This window comes from Spermophilus citellus (assembly GCF_964194105.1).
Source record: "Spermophilus citellus genome assembly, chromosome: 7".
NCBI classification, from domain to species: domain Eukaryota; kingdom Metazoa; phylum Chordata; class Mammalia; order Rodentia; family Sciuridae; genus Spermophilus; species Spermophilus citellus.
The window spans coordinates 52,961,325-52,982,292 of NC_138188.1; the positions used below are offsets into that span (position 1 = coordinate 52,961,325).

A 20,968-nucleotide genomic window follows, 5' to 3' on the forward strand; every position below is an offset into this window, starting at 1 on the left:
GCTCATGGGTGCCCAGACATATCTTCCCACACGTAACTTCCCAAGGCTGGGCATGCAGAGGCCTCCTTCACAGATCTGCACTGGGCCCTCCTGAAGCCGCATGCACTTCCAATTAAAGAACTAAGACCCATGCCCAGTCCTCTCTTCTAATTCTCCTGAGCAAGTGTTCTGTTAGAAAATAGAAGCACTCCTCCCTGACTTTGCTCCCCTCTCTCTCCCGTTGAGTAAACAACAGTTCCCAGGATACAGAAGTAGCTCAAAGAGGGTTTTTAAAAGACTTGAAATGGCTGGGTGGCAGGATGTGGGCATTTCCAAGGCTTTTATTCCCATTTTGACAAAGTGATTCACCATGTTGTCAGAGTATAAATAAAGTCATGTGTCTTAGGAGATGGGATCAAAGATTTTATTCTTAGGATTTTCTACTTTCTACAAAAGAATACACATATTGAACCAATAGGACAGCTTGAGATTTGTTTCCTTTGCTAAATAAGAAGAAAAAAAAGTCCTCTTCCTAATTCTTTCAATAGGACATAGGTTCTGTGCATCCCAGAAGGGCCGTGAGTCATGGGGACACATGAAGACTATGCCCTTTTAATGAGACAGTGACTGGAGCACTATGCCTGTCCCTCAGCATCCTGTGCTCTTGATCAACAAGTAGCTTTCCACGACATCAGAGCACCCAGGGCAGCTGCAAGCAAGCTCCCGCCATTGCCAGGCATCGGTCAGCTGCAAGGCCAACCTTCGAGGAGGCTGACCTTCCAGAAAGAGGCCAGGGGAACCTGAATCCACCCCTTAGGGTTGGCCACTAAAAACATACTCCTGGGACAGACAGCAGACACCCAGAGGCACAAGACTGGGAACTCAGGTTTTTACCAGACTCTAGAGGTCATACTTAACCCCATATAACTCTGACAATCACAGTCAACTAAAGCTAGCACACTCCTGTCACAACTGACTGCTCACTGTGTTCTGACCCCATCATTTCTTAAAAAAAAAAAAAAAAGTGTTTCTTTTTTGAAAAGATGGCTTGCTTACATATTTAGTGGCATGTTATTTGATTATACTCTATCAACTACTTTGGAAAACTAGTACACCTGTAAAATGTTCTGGAAAGTTCTGCCAATGCTCATCATTAAGTCACGCATGCCCCTTGGCATCACGCTCACATTCTGCACACGGTAAAACACCACCCTTCCTGTCTCTGGGCATTTACTTGAGTCCTGCCCAACAGTGTACTACAAATGTGGAGGCAAAAGCAACCAGCTTTGTACAAAATCCCCCAGCGCATCTTAAAGAATGCATCAGACAAATGAGAGCAGTGCTCATGTAGCAATCCTGAATTTTCCATATTTTTCAATCATTTTAGTATCAAACTATTATACATACTCACATACAGACATGTAAGAGAAATGCTTTACAGAGTGATATGTAGGCTCCTTATCTATTTATAAGAACAATACAGTAAGGGCTGGGGGTATAGCTCAGTGGTAGAGCACCTGTCTAGCATACAAGGCCCTGGATCAAATCCCTGGTACCACCAGACAATAATAATAATTTAGAATAGTAAAATTATTTCACAAAAAGATGAAAAACAATTGAGACACCTACCTATCCAATCACTAAAATATGATTGAATAAAATATCATTATAGATAGAATGTGAAATAAGAATCAATGTATGTGTATGTTTGTGTGTATGTGAAAATTAATGGAATCTTTTCCTTCATATATAACAAAAACCCAGCCCTTTATTTAAATTAAAATAAACCCTCCATATCCAAGTTAGTAGGAAGAAAAAAAAGATTCAGATCATTCTGTAATCTTCTTGCAATAAGAATCATTTTGTTTTGGATAAAACTATTATTAGGTAATAACCTTTAAAGAGATTAACTTTTGAAAATTATCTTGGAGCCAGGTGCAGTGGTACATATCTATGATCCCAGTTACTTGGGAGGCTGGGGCAGGAGGGTTCCAATTTCAAGGCCAGCCTCAGCAACTGAGACCTTGTCTCAGAATAAAAAACACAAAAGGGATGGGAATGTAGCTCAGCGGTAAAGGGTCTCCAATACTAAAGAGAAAAGTGAGCTCTTGAGGCCCTCTATGTGAGCTCAGGCCTCCCCTTCTGGTCACTGAATTCTGAAGTTGCTAGTGAAGAAGCTAAGCACAGAATTGGGGTTTTCTCCACATAGAACTCATACCTCCTACTGTTGTTCAACACAGCAAATAATATTCTACATACTAGTGTATAATTTATTTTCATCCTCATTCTTTGTTTTTCACAAGTCTCAGAGACAGTGATTGCTCATTTGTAAACAAATAAACTGCATGGTTCCAAGACGCTCATCACAGTCCCCTTAGCTAGCTACACGGAGGAGCCAGGATTCAGTGTCAGGTCTTGATGGTTCCAGGTACAAAACCTCATTCACAACAACCCCAGCCATTTCATATCAAAGATCATGGAAATGACAAGGACTATAAATACCACAGATGCCAAAATCAGATCGAGGTGTGCCCAGGGTCAAGCTGGTGGGCCATGACCGGGTGTCTCTCCTGAGGCTTGCTGGGCATGAGATGGGTAAGTGCAGGGACACCTTCAGGTAAGGTTTCCCAGGGAGATGGCATGGTCTCCTTTGTGAGCACAGTGAAGGACACACTGTCCCTGTAATCCACGCTGGGCATCAACACATACACTTGGGGACGTGGAAATCCAACACCACATCGATTGGCTTCTCCTCACAGGTCACAGGTTCTGCTGACTGGAAGGCTGGCTTCTGAGGAAGAGGCCCCAGGGCCACCTGAATCTGCCTGGGAACAACAGGAGCCTGTGCTTCCCTCAGGAACCTGGGCGTGTGAGAAGAAAGTGCCCCACGGGTGAGACCCACACAGGCCAAGGGAGCCCGAGCCAGCTCCAAGGGCCACCAGGACGTGGCTGAGAAGCAGGGACGAGGGGGGATGACCGTCCCCAACACAGTGAAGCCCGGGCAGCTGTTAAAACTGTAGAGGAGCATGGCGGAGAGAAGCCCCGAGCACTACCTACAGTGACAGTGAGGGCTTTCTTTCTGCATGTGCCAAACCTGCTCCCCATTAGGTGAGTCACCTGGTGGTCCAGGGAAGTAGTCAATGGTATTTTGGTTCAGAAAATTAAAACCCAAAGTGAAAACAACTTAAAAATTACAATCCCGGTTCCAACATCCCCAGATGTCTTTCCTGCTGTTCCTCCAAGGGTGCTTCTTTTCTCCAGTTCTTTTTCTCCTCCTGTCTTAGAGGAATACATATTTCCCAAAATAAATTTAAATGCATTCCATACATTATTAAATGAATAAACGTAAGCATTAATGCTAAAAGCAATACACAGGTAAAATGATGTATGTGTGCTGACTGTGTTAACCGTATTGATGACCCTCTCTCCACAGCCTAGACACAAGGGGTAAAACTGGTGGGATGAAGGAGAAGTCAGAGATGGCGTCGTGATGGTCATCTAGGTGGACCTGGGAAAATGGCTTTTTTTCCAGTGCTGGCGACTGAACCTACATCCTAGGCAAGTACTCCACCACGGAGCTGTGCCCCAGCTCCAGAACAGTGCCTTTTACCCACGGAGAGACAAGGAGGGAAGGCAAGCCAGGCTGTGGAAATATGGGCCATAAGGCAGAGAGCTGGGGAAGAGGTGACCATGGGCACAAGGAGTGGTCTCTCGGGTGTATCCATATGCAATGGGGCTGGCAGGAGAGGAGGCTGGAAGGGCCTTGAAAGACGAGCTTTCAGGGGTTGAGCTGGGGCTCAGCGGTAGAGTGCTTGCCTTGCTAGTGGGAAGCCCTGGATTCGATCCTCAGCGCCACATAAAAATAAAGTAACAAAAATACATTTAAAAAAAAAGAATTCAGCTTTCACTTCTTAAGTACTTAGAATTCATCTCTTCCAAGATCTCATTTAAAGGCAAAGTTAGATATTTAAACACCCTAAAGGTTTAACAATAAAACACTATATAGGATATGAAGAACTTTCATTAAATGGATTTTTCTACTTCCTAACATGTTTGCTCCAGTTGCCAGATATCTGAGAAATTCACCCTCAATTTCATCTCCAATACTTGCTTCCTCTTCTTCCTTCTGATTGACATGCGCTCTCTCTCACAGGTGCCTCTGAGGCACATTCAGTGCTGTGTAGTCTATTCCTTCTCGTCTGGACAGGGTTGATGACATACATAAATAAAACTAAAGTAACATTTGCCCTGTTACCGGGACAAAACCAGAGGTAAGAAAAACTGAAACTTTCAGAAGAGAAAAGCAAAGCTCACAGCTCTATAAATATTTCAATGAAAGATGGCCACAACCAATTAGAATCCCAGCTGCTGCAACCCCAGGGTTCGGGACCTCTTTCTTCTCCTGGCTGTCCAGTTGGACCTTGCCTGGGAATCGGTGCTCTTACTAGGATGCCAAAATGACCTTCTGAAACTCACAAGCTTCCCGGCTGCAGACATTTTCAGCTGCTCAGCCCTGCTGTCACAGCACTCTGCATGCTATGGAGCGGCAAAGCCAGAGCCTCCGTGCTGGCCCCACCTTCCCAACTCACAATGTTCTGCGGCCACTCAAACTTGAGTTTTCTCTTTCTGGACTATTTTGTGATGCTTTGATTTTTACTTAACTGTAAAGCAGTAATGCTAAGCATAAAATGACGTTTTCCTTTACATGGAAATATTCTGCTTATGCATACATAATACACCTAACATTGGCAGAAGCTTTAAAATAAATATTTCCTGGCATCTATACACAATACTTTTTAATGACCAAAAATTTACAAAACATCATTCTTCCTTCAATGGCCAATTTAAAACTGGAGACATGTCTACATTTCCTGACTATACTTACTATTTATGCCTACCCAATGCCTACCACAGTACCTAGAATATAAAAGAACCCAACTGTATATTTCAGTAAACATTGTGTAATCTGCACATTTAATATTTCATTTTTCACAGAAATACTGAATTGAAATGTAGGTGCTTACTTTTCCTCACATTAGTACCATACATTAGTACCTTAGCATAGAACCTTTAAACTTATCCATCTCTATGAATGTATCTATCTCTGAAATTTTTTGACACATTAAGGGAAAATATTTTTTATCCATGAATGTCAAGCAATTAGCACACCAAAAAACTGTTGCTCCAAACACAGGTTAAAACTGAACGCCAGGGCTAGGGCTGGGGCTCAGTGGTAGAGCGCCTGCCTGGCATGGGTGAGGCACTGGGTTTGATCCTCAGCACCACATAAAAATAAATAAATAAATAAAGATATTGTGTCCATCTTTAAAAAAATCTTTAAAAAATAAATTAAATAGAATAAAGGTATTATGTCCACCAACTACTAAAAAAATAATAATAATACATATTAAAAAAAAACTGAATGCCAGCAGAAGAAAACCGCAATGGCAATTCATTAAGATGCAGGCTGAGGTCTGAATGACGGTACCTACTTACCAACCCTCAGTAAACATAGTCATGAAGAATACACTGAAATTTGCATGTGTCTCTAGAAGTGTCTTTTGTTCTGCTTAGAGTCTGTGGCAGCCTACACTCTCACAAGTCCACTCAATGCAGAGATCCACAAGATGACATAAAACATGTTTCAAAGCAAATTTATAAACTAGCCCATTAATTGAAGAATGAATCTTGTGGCTTCATATATTTATTCTGTTCCAACTTTAGTTACAATTTATGCAGTACTTCATGATCATTTATGGAATACACTTGGACATATGGATAAAACCCAAAAATGTGCACAGACGTGTGCACACACACAGACTTGCTGTGATTACTCTGCTAAGGATGTGGGGGTACAGGAGAACAATCAACCAGAAATCTCCAAGAGAACACAGAGCTATCAATTCTCGATGGCATGTTTGCTTATTTGAATGTTGGCCACAGATTTGTATTTTTCTAGGATGAGAGAAATGAAATCCATCCTCCTGACCCTACAATAATGTAGTTAAACAGGGGGCAAGAGCATTTGCTACGCTCTTTGGGGACTCAGGACAAACAGAATTTGGCCATGTAGCAAGCCACCCAACAGAGCAATTGGCAGAGTGCTCTGTCACTCAGAAGCGACATCAGAAACTTCACAGGTGGTGATGATTTTGAGTCTAAAAGTAGATTTTGCTGATCCTGGAGAGTGCTAGGACCGAGGATATCAGGTGGGAGCAGAATACTGTGCAACCACGCCAGCAGATCAGGCCACTTGACACAGGACTCCTTCCTAAGCCAGTGAGACTTCAAAGTCCATTCACGTCTGCTGCTTTATGACCGCAATGCTTCAAAAACTTCCTTTCACATTTCACTCCCTTCATTCAGTCTTTCCAGAATTAACCTGGAGCCAGCCTCAAATCTGCACTGATCTGGATATTTCTATTGGCCATGGAAACCAACAAGCACACCCACAAACAGCAACACCCCTGGGCTGAGTCTCAGCCCTCAAGCACCTGGCTGTACCACCCAAGCAAATCCCCTAACCCAGAAGGTCCCCAAGCCCCATCCCCCAGTGAGCCAGGAGAGCAATGCCTAATTCTCAGAGCCCTGTAAGAGCCACATTCACCTAGGTAAGTGAACAGGTACTGTGCAGTTGAGAACTCAGCTTTTTAATATCACAATTGGTAATGCTGAGGTCTTGGTGGCTGTTCTGCTTTATATCACTTATGAATGGGCCATTTTCTCTAAGCCATGAACTTCAGAACATCAGAAATCATATCCCAAATTGCTCTTGAATATTTCAAACACAATCTTAGAGTAAAATTTCTCATGCAGGGGGCTTTAAACAAATATTTATAATTACATCTAGTTTTCTGAAATTAGGAAGCAGCTAGTTTTCTAACTAGAGGGCAGATGGGAGTCCTGGAAACCAGGAACACCTCCCCTGAAAAGGACCATGTACAGTCGAGAAACTGGCCTGCAGAACACAGTTCTATCTCCTACGCCCAAAGGAGAGTGGGGGAGAAGGCATGGTGCGCACACCCAGGACCCTTTGTAACCAAGCATGTTCACCTCTCACTTATGGGTTTTCTTTACTGAAAAAGTTGGAGGCTCTGAAACTTGACTGTCAATACAGAGTGTTTGAATCTATCCCTAAATCAGGAGTTAATGTGGAAAAGATTCACAGGAATTGGACGTCCCCACATTGCTCCATAAGCACCAAAATGAAAAATAAATTAATCTCTTCTGCCTAATCCAGGATAACACTATGGTTAGATTGTGCTTATTTATTAACAACTTTTTAAAAAACTTCTTTAAAAAAAAAGTTTAAGCAATGAGTCACATCATTTTAGTAAAATTATAGGTGGATTTTGTTTTTTTCTAATACAAAGTGACTAAAGAGTGAATGCTTCACTGAATGGTTTTAGGCAAATTCCACACTCTGCCCACAAACAGCCTATTCTTGGCTCCTCTGTGCCCACTTTGTTTTGCCCTAACTCACTGGTGAACGTTTCTATCACTATACAGGAAACCACTCTGAGAACAGGCACATCTTCCTCCCCCTTTGCCCCTGAAGCCCAGGTGTGACAGCAGCACAGAGTCAACACTGTACCAGAACACTCTGCTCTGATGCCAAGAGCAAGACAACGCTCCTTCTCTGAACCACATCTGACTCTATCTGGGGTATGTCCTGATCAGCTCCCCAAGAAAGGAGGCTACTGGCCAAGGAAAGGTCTCCTATAGAACATGTCCTCAGAAGGGCTCATCCTTTAAAGACATAGCTGAGTCACAGGGGCAGTCACAAAGGGCACAGACTGATGGGTGATGAGGGTGCCTTCTGAAAGCACCAGGCACAACCTGTGGGCAGGGCTGGGCCCTGTGGTCCTACCACGTCTTGAGGAAGCTGCATGGTGCCATAACTGCTCCCGCCCTGAGCCGCTGTGGCTCTCTATCTGCAGTCAAGCAAACACGGGCTGGAGGATCTAGAGAAAAACACTGGAGAACCTTCAGTCGGCACAGAACATGTGGACAGTTTTCCCTGCCAGTCTGACAGCCCCGGACATAGCATTTGTACTATGCTGGGTATTGTGAGTAATTAAGAGGTGATTAGAAATGCAGGCCAAACATGAAGGACATTATGTAAGGGACCTGCACAGCCATAATGTCGGGAACCAAGGGGTGTTCTAGTTCTTGGGGATACTGAGAGACAACTGTGCTTTGCCTCTGAACTTCCCAAGTCAGTCCCTCTCTGAGGGGAAGCCCAACGCAAGTGCCAGGGCATGTGCAGAAGGCAGCACATGCCGTCAGCCTCATCCTGCCACGAAACAGGAGCCCTATCTTATGTGCGTTTCAGTTTTTACAAATCCAAGGAACAAAGATTATAAGCGTTTGCCAAACTATATACCATTTATAATCTCAACGCCAAAGCATTAACATGAAAATCTGACAACCATTTAAATTAAATTTGTATTTCCTAGACCTGTGTCCACTGTTTTAAGAGTAAAGTTTTTAAATGACTGTCTTGTAACCCTCACTCCTGGCAGAATCACACGGGGTGGGAAGAGATGCTGGTTGGGATGCAATAGAAGACCTGACTTCTAGCTGCTACATTAACCTCTCTGAGTCTCAGTGTCCTGGTCAGCACCATGAGCCCATAACTGTGACCACTGCCAGGGTGCTCCCTCCCACCTCGCCTTTCACAGAAAAGAACACAAGCCCATCATGGCTACAGCAGAGAAGACGCTCAGGGGCGACAGCTTGCTCCACTACATCTACCTTGTGTGCACCACTTCCCTCCACATCTGCAAAGAGAGCTGCACCCCCAGACCTTTTTCAGAGGCCCCCACGTAGAGGTCCTGGCCATTCAGTTCCAGAGACTTCCTCTTTGAATTTCCTTCCTTCTTTGAGCTTCCTCCTTTGGTCTCCCTTGTGTGGTCTCCACTGTTAACTCCTGTGTCTTTTTCCCCAACTCAATTATTCATGAGAGAAAGTCAGAAACTGTCCCTCAGTTGGAGAGCCTCCTCTCCTGATCTGTTACAATCTTTTGACTCTAATAGGTGCTCCAAATATGTGTGCTAATTGACTATTTAGCAGAACATAAAAGGTGAATTGACCTTTCTATGGTCTTATTGTTAACATGATAAAGTAACTTCTGAGAGGGAAAGACCTGGGCACTTAGTAGACTACTGAGAAGTAGATGTAATATTCTTCTTCCTATGTTAATTGCTCCCAATATAATAAATGCTCTTTAAAAATCCCAGTCCTCAAAACTATATTCCTCTGATATCATTTCCACTATGCAACATTTAGCAAGTATCCCCCTGCCTTATCAGAGCACTCTGTGGATCTTCTCTGAGGTATGTATTTTTCAATAGTCTGAACTACTACTGTTCTGCACTTTTCAAATTATCTAGTGGAAAGGTTATGCACTGCCTCAGAGAGACTCTCTATCCCTAGGTCAAAGACTTTCTGGTGTCCCTGTTATTGCCAACCACTTTGTCCTTCCAATCTCTTGAAGACTTTCAGGGAAGTACTTAATACCAAATGCCTCCTGGGAATGCCCCCAAACTGACAGCACAGCTTTCCCTGAATGTTGGAGCAGTAAAACTCAAACAAGGGCTCAAAGTCATTTGGAGTCAATTAGTCTAGTTAAAATCAGTACAATAATACAGAAGGCCAAGAAGAAGTTCTCATTTCAATACTGCTTCGTCTTAGTTAATTAAAAGGAAGACTTTCTAAGCATTCTCTTAATATAACAAATGATTTTCAATGCATCTGTATAGCACAAGGCAAAGACCAGATAAGAAAAAGAGTCTAACAGAAAGAGGCATGTACTCAAAGTTGGCTTCTGCCTCAGTACTAACAGTGCATAGCAAAGGCAAGACAAGACAGAGCAAGGTTATTCTTTAGCTCCATATAAACATGCTCTGGATCTAGAGAACCTAAATTAATAATAAATGGTGAGTACTTATAAATAGGATCTTTTTCTTTAAAACTGTCTTGGTTTCATGGGGATTTCTCTATATATGACTGAATATAAAATGATCTATCATTACTGTGACATCTTCTGCTTACACTATGCTAAGTCATTTATGTGAACAAGTGGGCAAGAGTCTCAAGTCAAAGGGCTCCTAACAGAAAGCCTCCTGCTCTACGGGAATCACAGCCATGCACACAGCCATGAGCCAAATGCAACGGCTTAGTGATTCCCATAGGCAAATCGCTCTGTTTAGAAGAGTGACTGATCACCGAGGATTTTTATTTCCAGGAAAAAGAATACACAGTTATACTGATACCCTCCCTAAAATAGCCAGGTCTGAGGAGGACAAATGTCAGCCACGCTGAGCACATTGCAAACTCGCTTTATCATGCATCTATCTGCCGCCTTGTTTATCACTGAGGACAGGTCACACAGGCAGGCCGCGTGGACACTGAGACACTTCCCAGCAAATAGCAACAGACAGTAAAGATCAGGCTGTACTAACTTCAGAAGGGCCAAGTCAGGATGGAGAATTCGGTGGCCTTCTGTAGCCCATCAGGTCCTGAGCATGGCCCAGGCCTGGCACAGCCAGTAATGGAACTGATGGTGTCATCAACCCAGCCGAGTTAGAAGCCCTGATGAGACACTCTCTTGCTGATATTTTAAAATATAATTCTTTATTCTAATATAGCAATGATACTCAGGGAAAGCAGTCAAGTTCTCAATAAGGGATTTTGATGGATAGGAAGCTTTTTAATTCTTAAGATGCATTAAATCCTTGGTAGTAAACCAAAGCTTCCCATGCTGGCCTCATCAGCTCCACCTCAGGACCTTGGGCCTGGCACATGTCCCCAGCACACACAGCCATTATTCCCGTGCCCCTTATTCCTGTCTCCACGTGGTCCCACATTCTGCTTGCCAACCAGAATCTGGACTTCATCCATGTGCCCCATCCTTCCTCTGTTCAAAGTCACCAGCGCACAGCTCCATGAGGTCAACTCCCTCGCCAAGATCAGCTCGTGCTCAGCACCTGCTATACTCTCCCAAGCTCCCCAACGGTGTCCAAAGCCCAGTGCAGCCTCCTTCCACCCGCTCGGCCTCTCCCCAGCCTCGGTGCCCTCTCGCATCTCCCTCCATCCGCCTCCTCTTCGCCCACTCTCTTGGAGCTTCCCAGGTGTGTATGCAGCAAGTATGACTCCTCAAGTACCCCAAGAGTTCATGCCCTCAACCTCCTATCAGCAGCCAACATAGCATTTTTTTAAAAAATCTGTTTCTATTCTTTCACATAAGAGCATGGGTCCTGAAATGGGACCACCCTGGTTCAACTCCTTGTGCTACTTACTAGGCAAATAACCTTGGGCAAGAAGCATACCTATGCCTCAGTTTCCCCATCTGTGAATCCAGGGTACTGGTCATGCCCACCTCATGAAGCCGTCCCAGGGAATACAGGTATGAGTACATCAGCCTCAACCCGATGCACGGGAAATCCTAATGAGCGCAAGTATGGCTACTCTGCTCATCACGATTTTTTACATATTAGGGGAGGCCAAAAATCTGGGTTAAAAATTTGGACATGGAAATCAGAAAACAATGAAGCCTCTGAACTATGCACATGACCACAGAAGCTCCAGTCGTTCTGTCTAACCTTGAAGGCCAAGGTCAGGACCTATTTTACAGCCACAGAAAAAACTAAATGAGACCTAATAAAGAGATGTACAGCAAAAGGCATTCTGTTAACTTGATCATACTTATTTAGATGTTATAATTTCAGAGATGTAGAAACTAAAGCCATGGGAAGACAAACTTTTTCCCTTAAATCTGTTCTTCCTTTCAAGAAATCGACAAAAAATAATAAATGTATACAGATACAACAGTAAAATGAAGAAAGTCATCTGGCTGTCACCACTTGTATCTACTAAGGAGTTCTGACTTTCCAAATGTGCCATGCCCTGTGAGGTCTGTTGGGTGGCTCACCTACACTCAATAAACGCTGGACTTTGAAAACAAACTGAAGTGTTCATAGGAACTGGTGTGCCCTCCCAACTCTGCTTTGTGAAACCAAAATTCAGTCCACACAAATATCAATGAGGGGCCTTTGGAGGGGAATCCTGAGTCCAGCCACTGGCTCAGGGCTGTCCCCAGCAGCAAGCCCTAGCCCTGCCTCTGCTCACCTCCCCTCACTGAATAGCCCGCCTGGTTTCTACTAGAAAATGAAAGACAGTATCTCCTCCAACCAAGGGAGCCTGAAATGTTCCCTGAAAGGAAAGTTCTCTTATAATGGGACAAGAGAGAAACAAATAAAATGTTAATGTACTGTTTCTAGTATCATCAGCAATACTGATAAATAGATTATTAAACAGATGATGAAAAAATTTTGATACAATGAACTGTGGACAGTCTGAATGCTGATACTAAGGCAAGCTCAGGAAAATTCTGTGATACTCTCCCAACATGAATACAAAGAATAAGGCCTCATTCTGACCCTGTGCTGGTCAGCACAGTACATGCTTCCCATGCACACTGGCTATAGATTGTAGAAGTCTTTCACTGTTGACTTCCTTACAGTTTCACTGCATATAGAACTTTATCCTGCTTTTAAGAATGTTCTGGAAGAGTCTACTTGGTCACAGAGATTCTAAGTACAAAACTTACAGACATTGCTAAAATACTTTTCACAGACAGGGCCCTTAAAGTATCATAAGGGTTTCTGAACACCCATAAAACTGAATTCAAGATAGGATACTCGTACCTATGTCCAAAACCATCAGCCACACCTTCTGGTCTGGGGTCACTTTTACTCAGTCATGGTAAATTAGATACTCAGGCTGTTTCTGATTCTAATCCCCCAGCCCGTGTATTTCTCTCTCTTTGCTGTTCATTATGCACATTTACTTTCCAAAATTAAATCACTGCTTTTTGGTATGTTTCAGTATCATTTGCAATGATGAACTTTAATATACGAATTCTGGGCACACATTCAAGTTATTATCGTAACCTAGTCTAAGAGTTGGGTTACTTTCAATCAAGCTTCTCCTGGGCAAATTCTCTACATCCACAGCTTGCCTTGGCTACCCACTTTGTTTTTCTGATATGTATGTAACTATAAAAAGCTTTGATTTTATGGTTTTCACTAACACTAATGTCGCACTCTATCGACATTCTAGTACAGGTCACTGGGAAACAATACACATCTGCCAGATAAAAGGCTTAAGAACATGTGGGAAAACCCTGTGTCTAGATGGTACATGCACACATGGGAAATGCAGTCAGATGTCACCAATGCTCCTTAAGAGAACATGATTTTGGTAAAGGTGTAATTAAGTAATGAGAAACCCAAGCATGCTTCATTGCAAAACTATCTGCTCTATTATAGGCACATGGGTCTGAGCTGCATGGACCTACCTTTTCTGTGTGGGGACTTCTGTGCCATGTTTCCTAGCCCTAACTCTAAAGTGCTGTTTCTGTTTCATAGCTAGCTCCAAACTTTCATTCCCCTTCAGCAGACTGCCAATGGGGGTGAGAGGGAGATATATGGACTAAATTCGGTAGATTTTCATGAGCTATTGGGGTATGTCTCACAGTATGTATTCATCTACAAATCAACTTTACATGATAAATTAATATTACAAACCAGCCTCAGACTATTCATTTCACAGGATTAAGCCTATCCCCGTAATCCTACAATCTTGTTACTCTTTAAAACAATTTCATTTTTAGTTAATAGCCTCCAATTTTTAAAAAAATAAAATGTAGAGAAAATCTAGTGTCGAATATAAATTTTTAAAAAATGCCTCCAAAGGGGGTGGAAAATCTCTTTTTAACTAACGAGAGACTAGAATGAAGTTGACACCTGTATGGCTATCAACAGTGGTCTGTGGATTGTATATTTACCACAATTTTTAATAATAGCATGGCATTTAGCACAGAGTATCCAAACTTACTTCAGCTGCTTTAGCAAAAGTTGCATCTCCACACCCATATTCCCATGCATGCATCTGCCCACCTAAGGAGAGCACACCCCCTGTACCTTCACCAAATACCTTTTAGGACAGGTAAAAGTCACTCTCTCCATTTCTTGAAACAATGCCAAAAGAAGCAACAGCTGTTCTCCTGGAGCAGACATACTACATGAACCATGTACTCTTCTAGAAACATCTCCGCCTTTTTGAAATAACTGACCTCAGTAGAAAAGCAATTCTATATTCTACCCAACATGTCTACATTTAACCTTGAGAGTAATTATTCCTCTAATGGTTTAAACAAAGAATAGTCACAGCAACCTAGAACAAGATCTCAAAACTAGTGGGAAAAGTGCTGAATACATGCCCCCTACACCAAGTCTCTCAAAGATTAATTCTGTGAATGTTCCAGGCATGTGTGACAAGATACCTCTCCAGAAACATGAGTGATTATCTGAAAGAGATGTAGTGAATTTCTGTTTTAAAAGACTAAAAATAGGTGTCAACCCACAATCATAGATTTACTAGGTATTTCTGATCTGTTTTCAAGGATATGGCTATATGCTCATATAAATGTACATTTGTGAAGTATGAAAAATATTACATAAAAATCAATTTCCCTACCTCGAACTTAAAAATGTGTCCACAGACATTTAATGCTGCATGTCAATAGCTCTTCTTACATCCTCTGCTTTTCAATCAATAACACTCCAGCCATCAGTGAATATGCCCCATGACTCATCAGAAACAATGCAGTTAATGGGATCATCGTCCCCCAATCCTCCACGTAACTCCTTGAGGCCTCACGCTACAGAAGACAGATTCAAGAGGCCACCAAGCCAGGAAGCAGTCTTCTAAATGCTCCACGTGGAACCTGTCCTCCTGCCTCCAAGAATGCCCAGTACATCCATCTCTTTTTGATGTCTTTCAAGAAAATACCAGCAAGCATACTTTATATGGTTAGAAAAGAACCACATTTCTCTGGCTCCAGATTCACTGTGCGAGGCACAATGGACTTCAGTGATGAAAGTATCTGAAAGGAATGTCTCTAGGACCTGTGCCATCGTGCTTTGTTTGCAGCCAGACTCTGTCTCCAGACCATGTCTCTGCGCACACAAGTTCTTCCAAGCTGTGACATTACCTCTTTTTACCTTTCCTAACACTTGAACAAGGCCTGAGCCCCTCCTGGTGACAAGCTTTTGCTCCAGTGAATCCTGTATTAACACCAGGTCAAGGGTTGCGTATGCATGTATTGGGTGTTTTTATTTTCTAAGGAAGGAAAGTTAGAGCAGAGGAAAATACATATTAAGTTTCTGGGGATAACTGCTATTTACCGAAAACTCTACTTTAAAATAAATTTTAGTGACTTGTTTATGTTCGGTAACTCCAGGACAATGATAACTATAGTGTCTCTAAAATGTTCCCAAGTAGCAATCATACTCTCTTCTGGCCTTTGAGAGGTGTTAAGACTCATCTCCTAATTATAAGCCTTTTCTCTGCTATTATGACCTCACCATTAAATCTCTAAACTAAGTAGTAGTTTTCAGGAAATAAAAATAGATGTAAGGTGGTATGTTTTCTCAAATTTTGGTTATAATGGATAAGAAAAATAAGGCATTTCTATGTATAACAAATTCTTTATCTTGCAGACTAAAAGTCAACTTCATTATGCTGCAAACTCTTTTTCTCAGAACACTGTTTTCCTTCTTTATTCTAGAATGCCACTCTCCAATACAAATATAATGTCAGCCACATTTATTATATTGTTTCCTAGTAGCCACTGTAAAAAAGTAAAATGAAACAGGTGAAATTAACCTAACAAGATCTACTGAGGCCAACAACCACAACATTATCAATACAATATATAATCAATATAAAAACATTAATCAGATGTTCTGTTTTTTCCTTTGTCTGAAGTCTTCGACATCAGTACACATTTTACCCTACAGGAAGCCTCAATCTGACTAAGCCACATTTCAAGTGCTCTAGGAACATAAGGCTAGTGACTGACAGAATAGCACCTTCTAGATTCCCCAAACCATGGAGCTTTGGGGCTCACTAGGCCAGACACTTCACCATCTTCCTGTGTAACCTCTCTATAGACATGGCATGGCTGCTGGACTTCATACTGGGCCAATCATTCAGTGACATACTTTACCTCCTCCCTCCATGCCCCTGACCCTCAGGTCTTCTGCCCACCTGAATGTCATTTTCTCAGAGCATAAAAATTTCAATCACCTCTTCTTTTCAAACTTATTCCAAGTAGGAACTGAGGTTCTCTCTAGTCTGTACATCTCCAAAAACCCAGCAGAAAGCCAGCAGGTACAGGAAGACTATTGTGTTTCTATAAACAGGTATGTCAAATGCAGGCCTAATGTATGATGGCAGTCACAAATGCAAGAGCATTTTTCTTTTTTTTGCTTACAATTAAGACAGGAAATTTTATATAACAAAGTCATATACTCTTCCTCAATCAGATATACGATTTTACTCTTTTCTCCCCCAAGAAGAAACCTTGGAAGAATCTCTTCTTGTTCTGGAAGAGAACCCAGTGTTTCATTTCATAGGAATTCTGTGCCCAGTGGAAGAACAGAATGTTGGAATAGAGTTTAATGAATTTGACTTGGAGTCTAAGTTTGCCTCAAATATGGAAGTGTAAACACAGCAATATCATCTCGAACCACACAGAACTTTGGTTTCTCTTTGGCACAAGTGCACAGAGTACCACAGTTGTACGTCTACACATAGATTTGTTCTAGTTATATGAGGGAAAACTAGGCACATGTGAGGTTTTGCAGAGTCTCTTAGTAATAATAAAACCCGATTATTATGTCTTAAGTGACAGTATAATTACAGACAGATGAACAGGTTTGCTGGCGCTGACCTAACCTGTTCTCTAAAGCACAAAAGGTAACTTTTGTAGTTCTCAGCGAGAAACCCCGCATTAAACAAAGAAGACTGAAAATTATGTCTGCATTTTGAAAGAAGGCCTAACAACATAGCAATAAAAAGAAAATGTAACCCCCAAGCAAATGCACAAAACCAGGGAAAATGGGAACACTGCAGGTTTCCTAAAAGAGTCTGGAACCGCAGTTGTCACCAACTTTAAGGAAGCAAAGACCCAAGTGACAGCACTGTGCTTTCACAGGCTACAAAATAACTTATTCTGCGTGGGCTATCACTCCACACCCAAGACATTCTAAGTATTGAACTTCATATTCTTGGGATGAATTTTGAAGTTGTTCAACTTTCGTCTTAACTCACTAGAGTGATATTTTATCTCAACAGCAACAAGGCTAGAAAACACCAACCCTCTGAACCCACAGAGAGAGACCGTGGCAGGGCTCAATCCGGCTGCTATAGAATAGTTATGTACTAAATGCCCTCTTTGTATAAACAGACACCGTGTTCAAACCCAAGAGGGAGGAACAGGACGTCCACTGGTGTAGTATTTCAAAGCACATTGCAGAGGGCCTGCAAATCCAAAGGCATTAATTAAATTATGACTTTTCTCTGGGTTTATTAATTTGTTTAAGAAATTCCTTGGAGTATGGCAGTTGAGGATGCATTTGCAACCGACAGTGCCTGCCTGCGCTGGTGGGCACACAGGGCTAAGAGAGTGGCAGTCACCTTTCCGGCATCTGCTTCCTCGGCGGTTTTTTTCATGAGGAGGCATGCTCTATGGAAATACACCTCGGAATCCCAGCAGCCGCAGAGGCTCCAGGCCCCGAGACGCAAGAGCACAATTAGTCTTGTATCAACACCCTGTAGTTGTAAAGCGCCCAGAGCGAGCTGAGCCGGGAAGGCACAGCTCCACCATATACCTGCTCGTGTTACAGGCTCTGGAATCAAAGTATTCTCACATGACACATTACTACCAATAACAGATTCCGGCTCCGTTTAAAAAAAAAAAAAAGAAAAAAGTGGGTGGAGGGGGGCCACATATTTGTCCTGCTTTTGTCTAAAAACCAGAACCCAAGTACCAACTACTTCTCATTCTTTTCGACCTTTCAAGAAAGCAATGCAATCAATCAACTGCGGCTCCACCCAGAGCGCCTCTATACTTACTTTTCTTACAGTTTTTGAGTGACGCACTACAAAACGATGAAAAAAAAAAAAAAGAAGAAGCAGCAGAAGAAGGAAAAGCAGCAGCAGCAGCCTTCTCATGCAGGGCGTCTTCCGCCCTGCAAACTTGGCAAAAAACAAACTGGACTGAAACACAGCACTCTCCATATAAGGCATCCCAGCTAAACATGTCATGCGTAATTTATGGGTAGCAGGCAGAGAATTAACCTTTGCGTGCACATATTTGGCCCAGATGGAAACCGGGCTGGACCGCCGCCCGGGAAGAGGGATGCGGAGCAGAGACAGGACCCGCGCTCGCCCCACAGGCCGGCAAGTTGCGCGTCCACTCCACGCACCTGTTCCCCGCCCCCGGCGCCCCGTGCCCGCGGTGACAGCGCCCGCAGCGCCGCAGCCCGGCCGCGGCGCCCCCGTGCCCGCCGCCCCGCCCGGCCGGCGAGCGCACTCCCGCCGCCGCGGCAGCCCACGGCCCGAACAATGCGCGGGCGGAGGTGGCAGCTCACCTCTCACACGCTCTCGGGGCAGCCCGACTGCCCGGCGGGGGCCCGAGGCATTGTGGGAGTCATGACTCCGGACGCCGCGCGGGGACAGCCAACTTGTCAGCGCCCGTCACGCGAGCATCGCGCGCGCCGCGCCCGCTCAGCCGCAGTGGAAAGGCTGTTGCATGTCGCGGTGCGGCCTCTTATCGCCGGCTGCGCTTCCGCCGTGGCCGCGCGGCCCCTCCCCCGCCGCCCAGCCCCACCAGGAAGCCGGCGGCCTCGCAGCTGCAGCGCGCGCGCGGCGGCGCACGGCGCGGCCCCGCGCGGCCCGCGCGCCCCGCCGCCCCCGCGCCCCGCCGCCCTGCCCGGGCGCCCGCTCCCGCGCCCGCGCCCGGCTCTCCGCGCCCCGCGCTCTGCGGACGCGCCGCGCCCTGGCCATCGGCCGCCCCGGGCACGCGGACTCGCGGAGCGGCCCGGACGCGGCTTGGCGAGGGCGCCGGCAAGGTTAGGCTGAAGGTTAGCCTCCGCCTAGGCCCCAACCTGAGGCTCCCAGGGCGCTGCCGCCCCGAGACGCACCGCACGGCGCTGGAACCCGAAGGCTGGAACGGGCGGGAAAAGCATCCGCAGGACTGCGGGGTGGATCTGTCTCAGAACAGGCTGCGCTGGGTCTGGAAGTCCTCGGTAGAACTGGTTGTCGCACAAGCACAGACACAGACCAGCGTCCCATCGTGTTCATGAATGATAGTTGGGTTGTAAAAACCCCCGAATTGCCTGCTCTGTGCTGTGCGATGTACAGAAAGTAGAGATCCTCCTGTAGAATAAAATATTCTCCAAAATACTGAAATATTCCAAGGCAAGTAAGCCATGTCGTTGCCTAAGCAAAAGAAAACAGCCTCAAATCATAATTCACTGGCGCCTTAAGATGCAGCTTGGCTGCACCTCGAATGGAAAGAATCCTGGGCTGCTGTCAGGGGGTAACGTTTTAAAGATTTGGGGACAGGATTTCCTTCAAAATTAAGGAATTTGAGTAACTTGCCCAGGGATGATTCTGAGAATGTTTATTCCAGGTTTGGGACATAATTTGAGACAAAATGTAGGTATGGCACAATGTTCCTCCAGAGAGGTCACTGGGCAGTGTAGAAAAGGGAGAGGCCAGTTTAAGAAGAAGAAAGGAAAACATCAGGAAAAGTGCTAAAGTACAGAATCTTGTAGAAAGACTAATAACAGAGTTGAGGTCTTAACCCTTGGCTACATGCACAAAATACTTGAGTTAATGCTTTGTTCTGATCACTTCCAGAATGAAGAAATAAGTTGATTAAACGGTGCCACTTCTCAGTGTTAATCATTAAAAAGTACCCAAGTCCCCACACAGTTGAAACAAAGTAAAAGGACACTGACACTTTCTCAGAGAACAGGGATGGGTACTTTATATTTGCCAACCAGTAACTACCCAAGCTATGGGGACTTCCTTTTCTTCTCAATGAGCATTCATTTCCACAACTACAACAAATGTCTACTATGCCATAAATGCAAGAATGGATAAGAGAGTTCCTACACTCAAAATGACACTTCTCAGAGGGAAGAGGCAACTCAATTAATTCTGCCTGAGGGACAGTGCTGGCTGTGGGGGCATGCCAAGGAGGACCCTGGGGAGAGTCAGGAAGGCCTCCTGGAGGAATTCCCCCAACTGGTGCCCTGAAAGGCTATAGAAGATGAAAGGAGGGCTGAGTTCCAATGGAGACAGAGAGCACAGCCAAGCCTCTCCAGCCTTTCCAAGAGAAGGGAGGGAGGGTCCCACAGGGAAGTGGCTGCAGTTGAGGCTAAAAGTAGACTGTTGATAATCCAAAGGAGTTGTGGCTTTACTCTGAGAACTAATGAGCTAGAGAGGCCTGTGCAGTCAGGACAGTGAAAGGAGTCTGGACTTGCAGAAAGACCTGCGGCAGCAGCCAGGAGGGAGGGTGACTGGAGTGTGGGGTGATGGCAAGGGAAGGGTGCATGGGTGTGGACACAGTGGAGAAGTGACTCATGCAGGGAATGAGGAAGGGAGGCGTCTTGGGAGACTTCCAGGCCCCTGGCCTAGCCTACTGGAGTGCTTGTTGCTTGCTCTTCCGTTTCTTCTGTGGGCGGCCCACTCTTTGTGACAGCAGAGGCCTAACTTCCTGACAGCAGAGCCACCTTTGCATCTGCTGGCAGTTTGCTGCCCCAGGTAGCTCTCATGTCCCTCTCCTAAGGTGCCTGGTGAGCTGCCATGGTCTCATCCACGAGTTAATTTTCCATTGTTCTCAGACCCTGTCAACTTTCAAGTTACAGCTTTAGTGTTCTTTTTTTTTTTATGTGAGTCAGAAATTCACTTTATGCAGCAACATGGTGAAAAGCAGGACTTTGAACCTGAGTATGGTACAAAAAGGGAAATTATTTTTCTACTTCAGCACTACACAATAAAGGAACTGCTGGGAACAAAAGAGAAATTGAAACTGAGACAAAATTTCTGCTCTACCTAATGGAGC

The 20,968-nt window shown here is 44.3% G+C and overlaps 1 protein-coding gene across 25 annotated transcripts in view; it reads right to left on the reverse strand.

The window, feature by feature from the left end:
* The window catches only part of MBNL1 (muscleblind like splicing regulator 1), a 161,036-nt gene extending 142,410 nt beyond the window's left edge, over positions 1–18,626 (reverse strand). For 7 of the 25 annotated variants that reach the window (XM_081302307.1, XM_081302311.1, XM_081302297.1 and 4 more), the window contains exon 1: positions 18,486–18,623. Coding sequence is in view for 8 of the 25 variants with exons in the window: in XM_081302301.1 (XP_081158427.1) it covers positions 17,968–18,066 (99 nt within the window). In the remaining 17 variants the exon portion in view is untranslated. Of the gene's footprint in view, positions 1–2,688; positions 2,805–17,529; positions 17,656–17,967; positions 18,124–18,192; positions 18,213–18,320; positions 18,464–18,485 lie in introns of those variants that run through there. The other 18 variants (XR_014023084.1, XM_081302301.1, XM_081302320.1 and 15 more) reach the window with 14 other exon arrangements.
* Between the last annotated feature and the right edge of the window lie 2,342 nt (positions 18,627–20,968).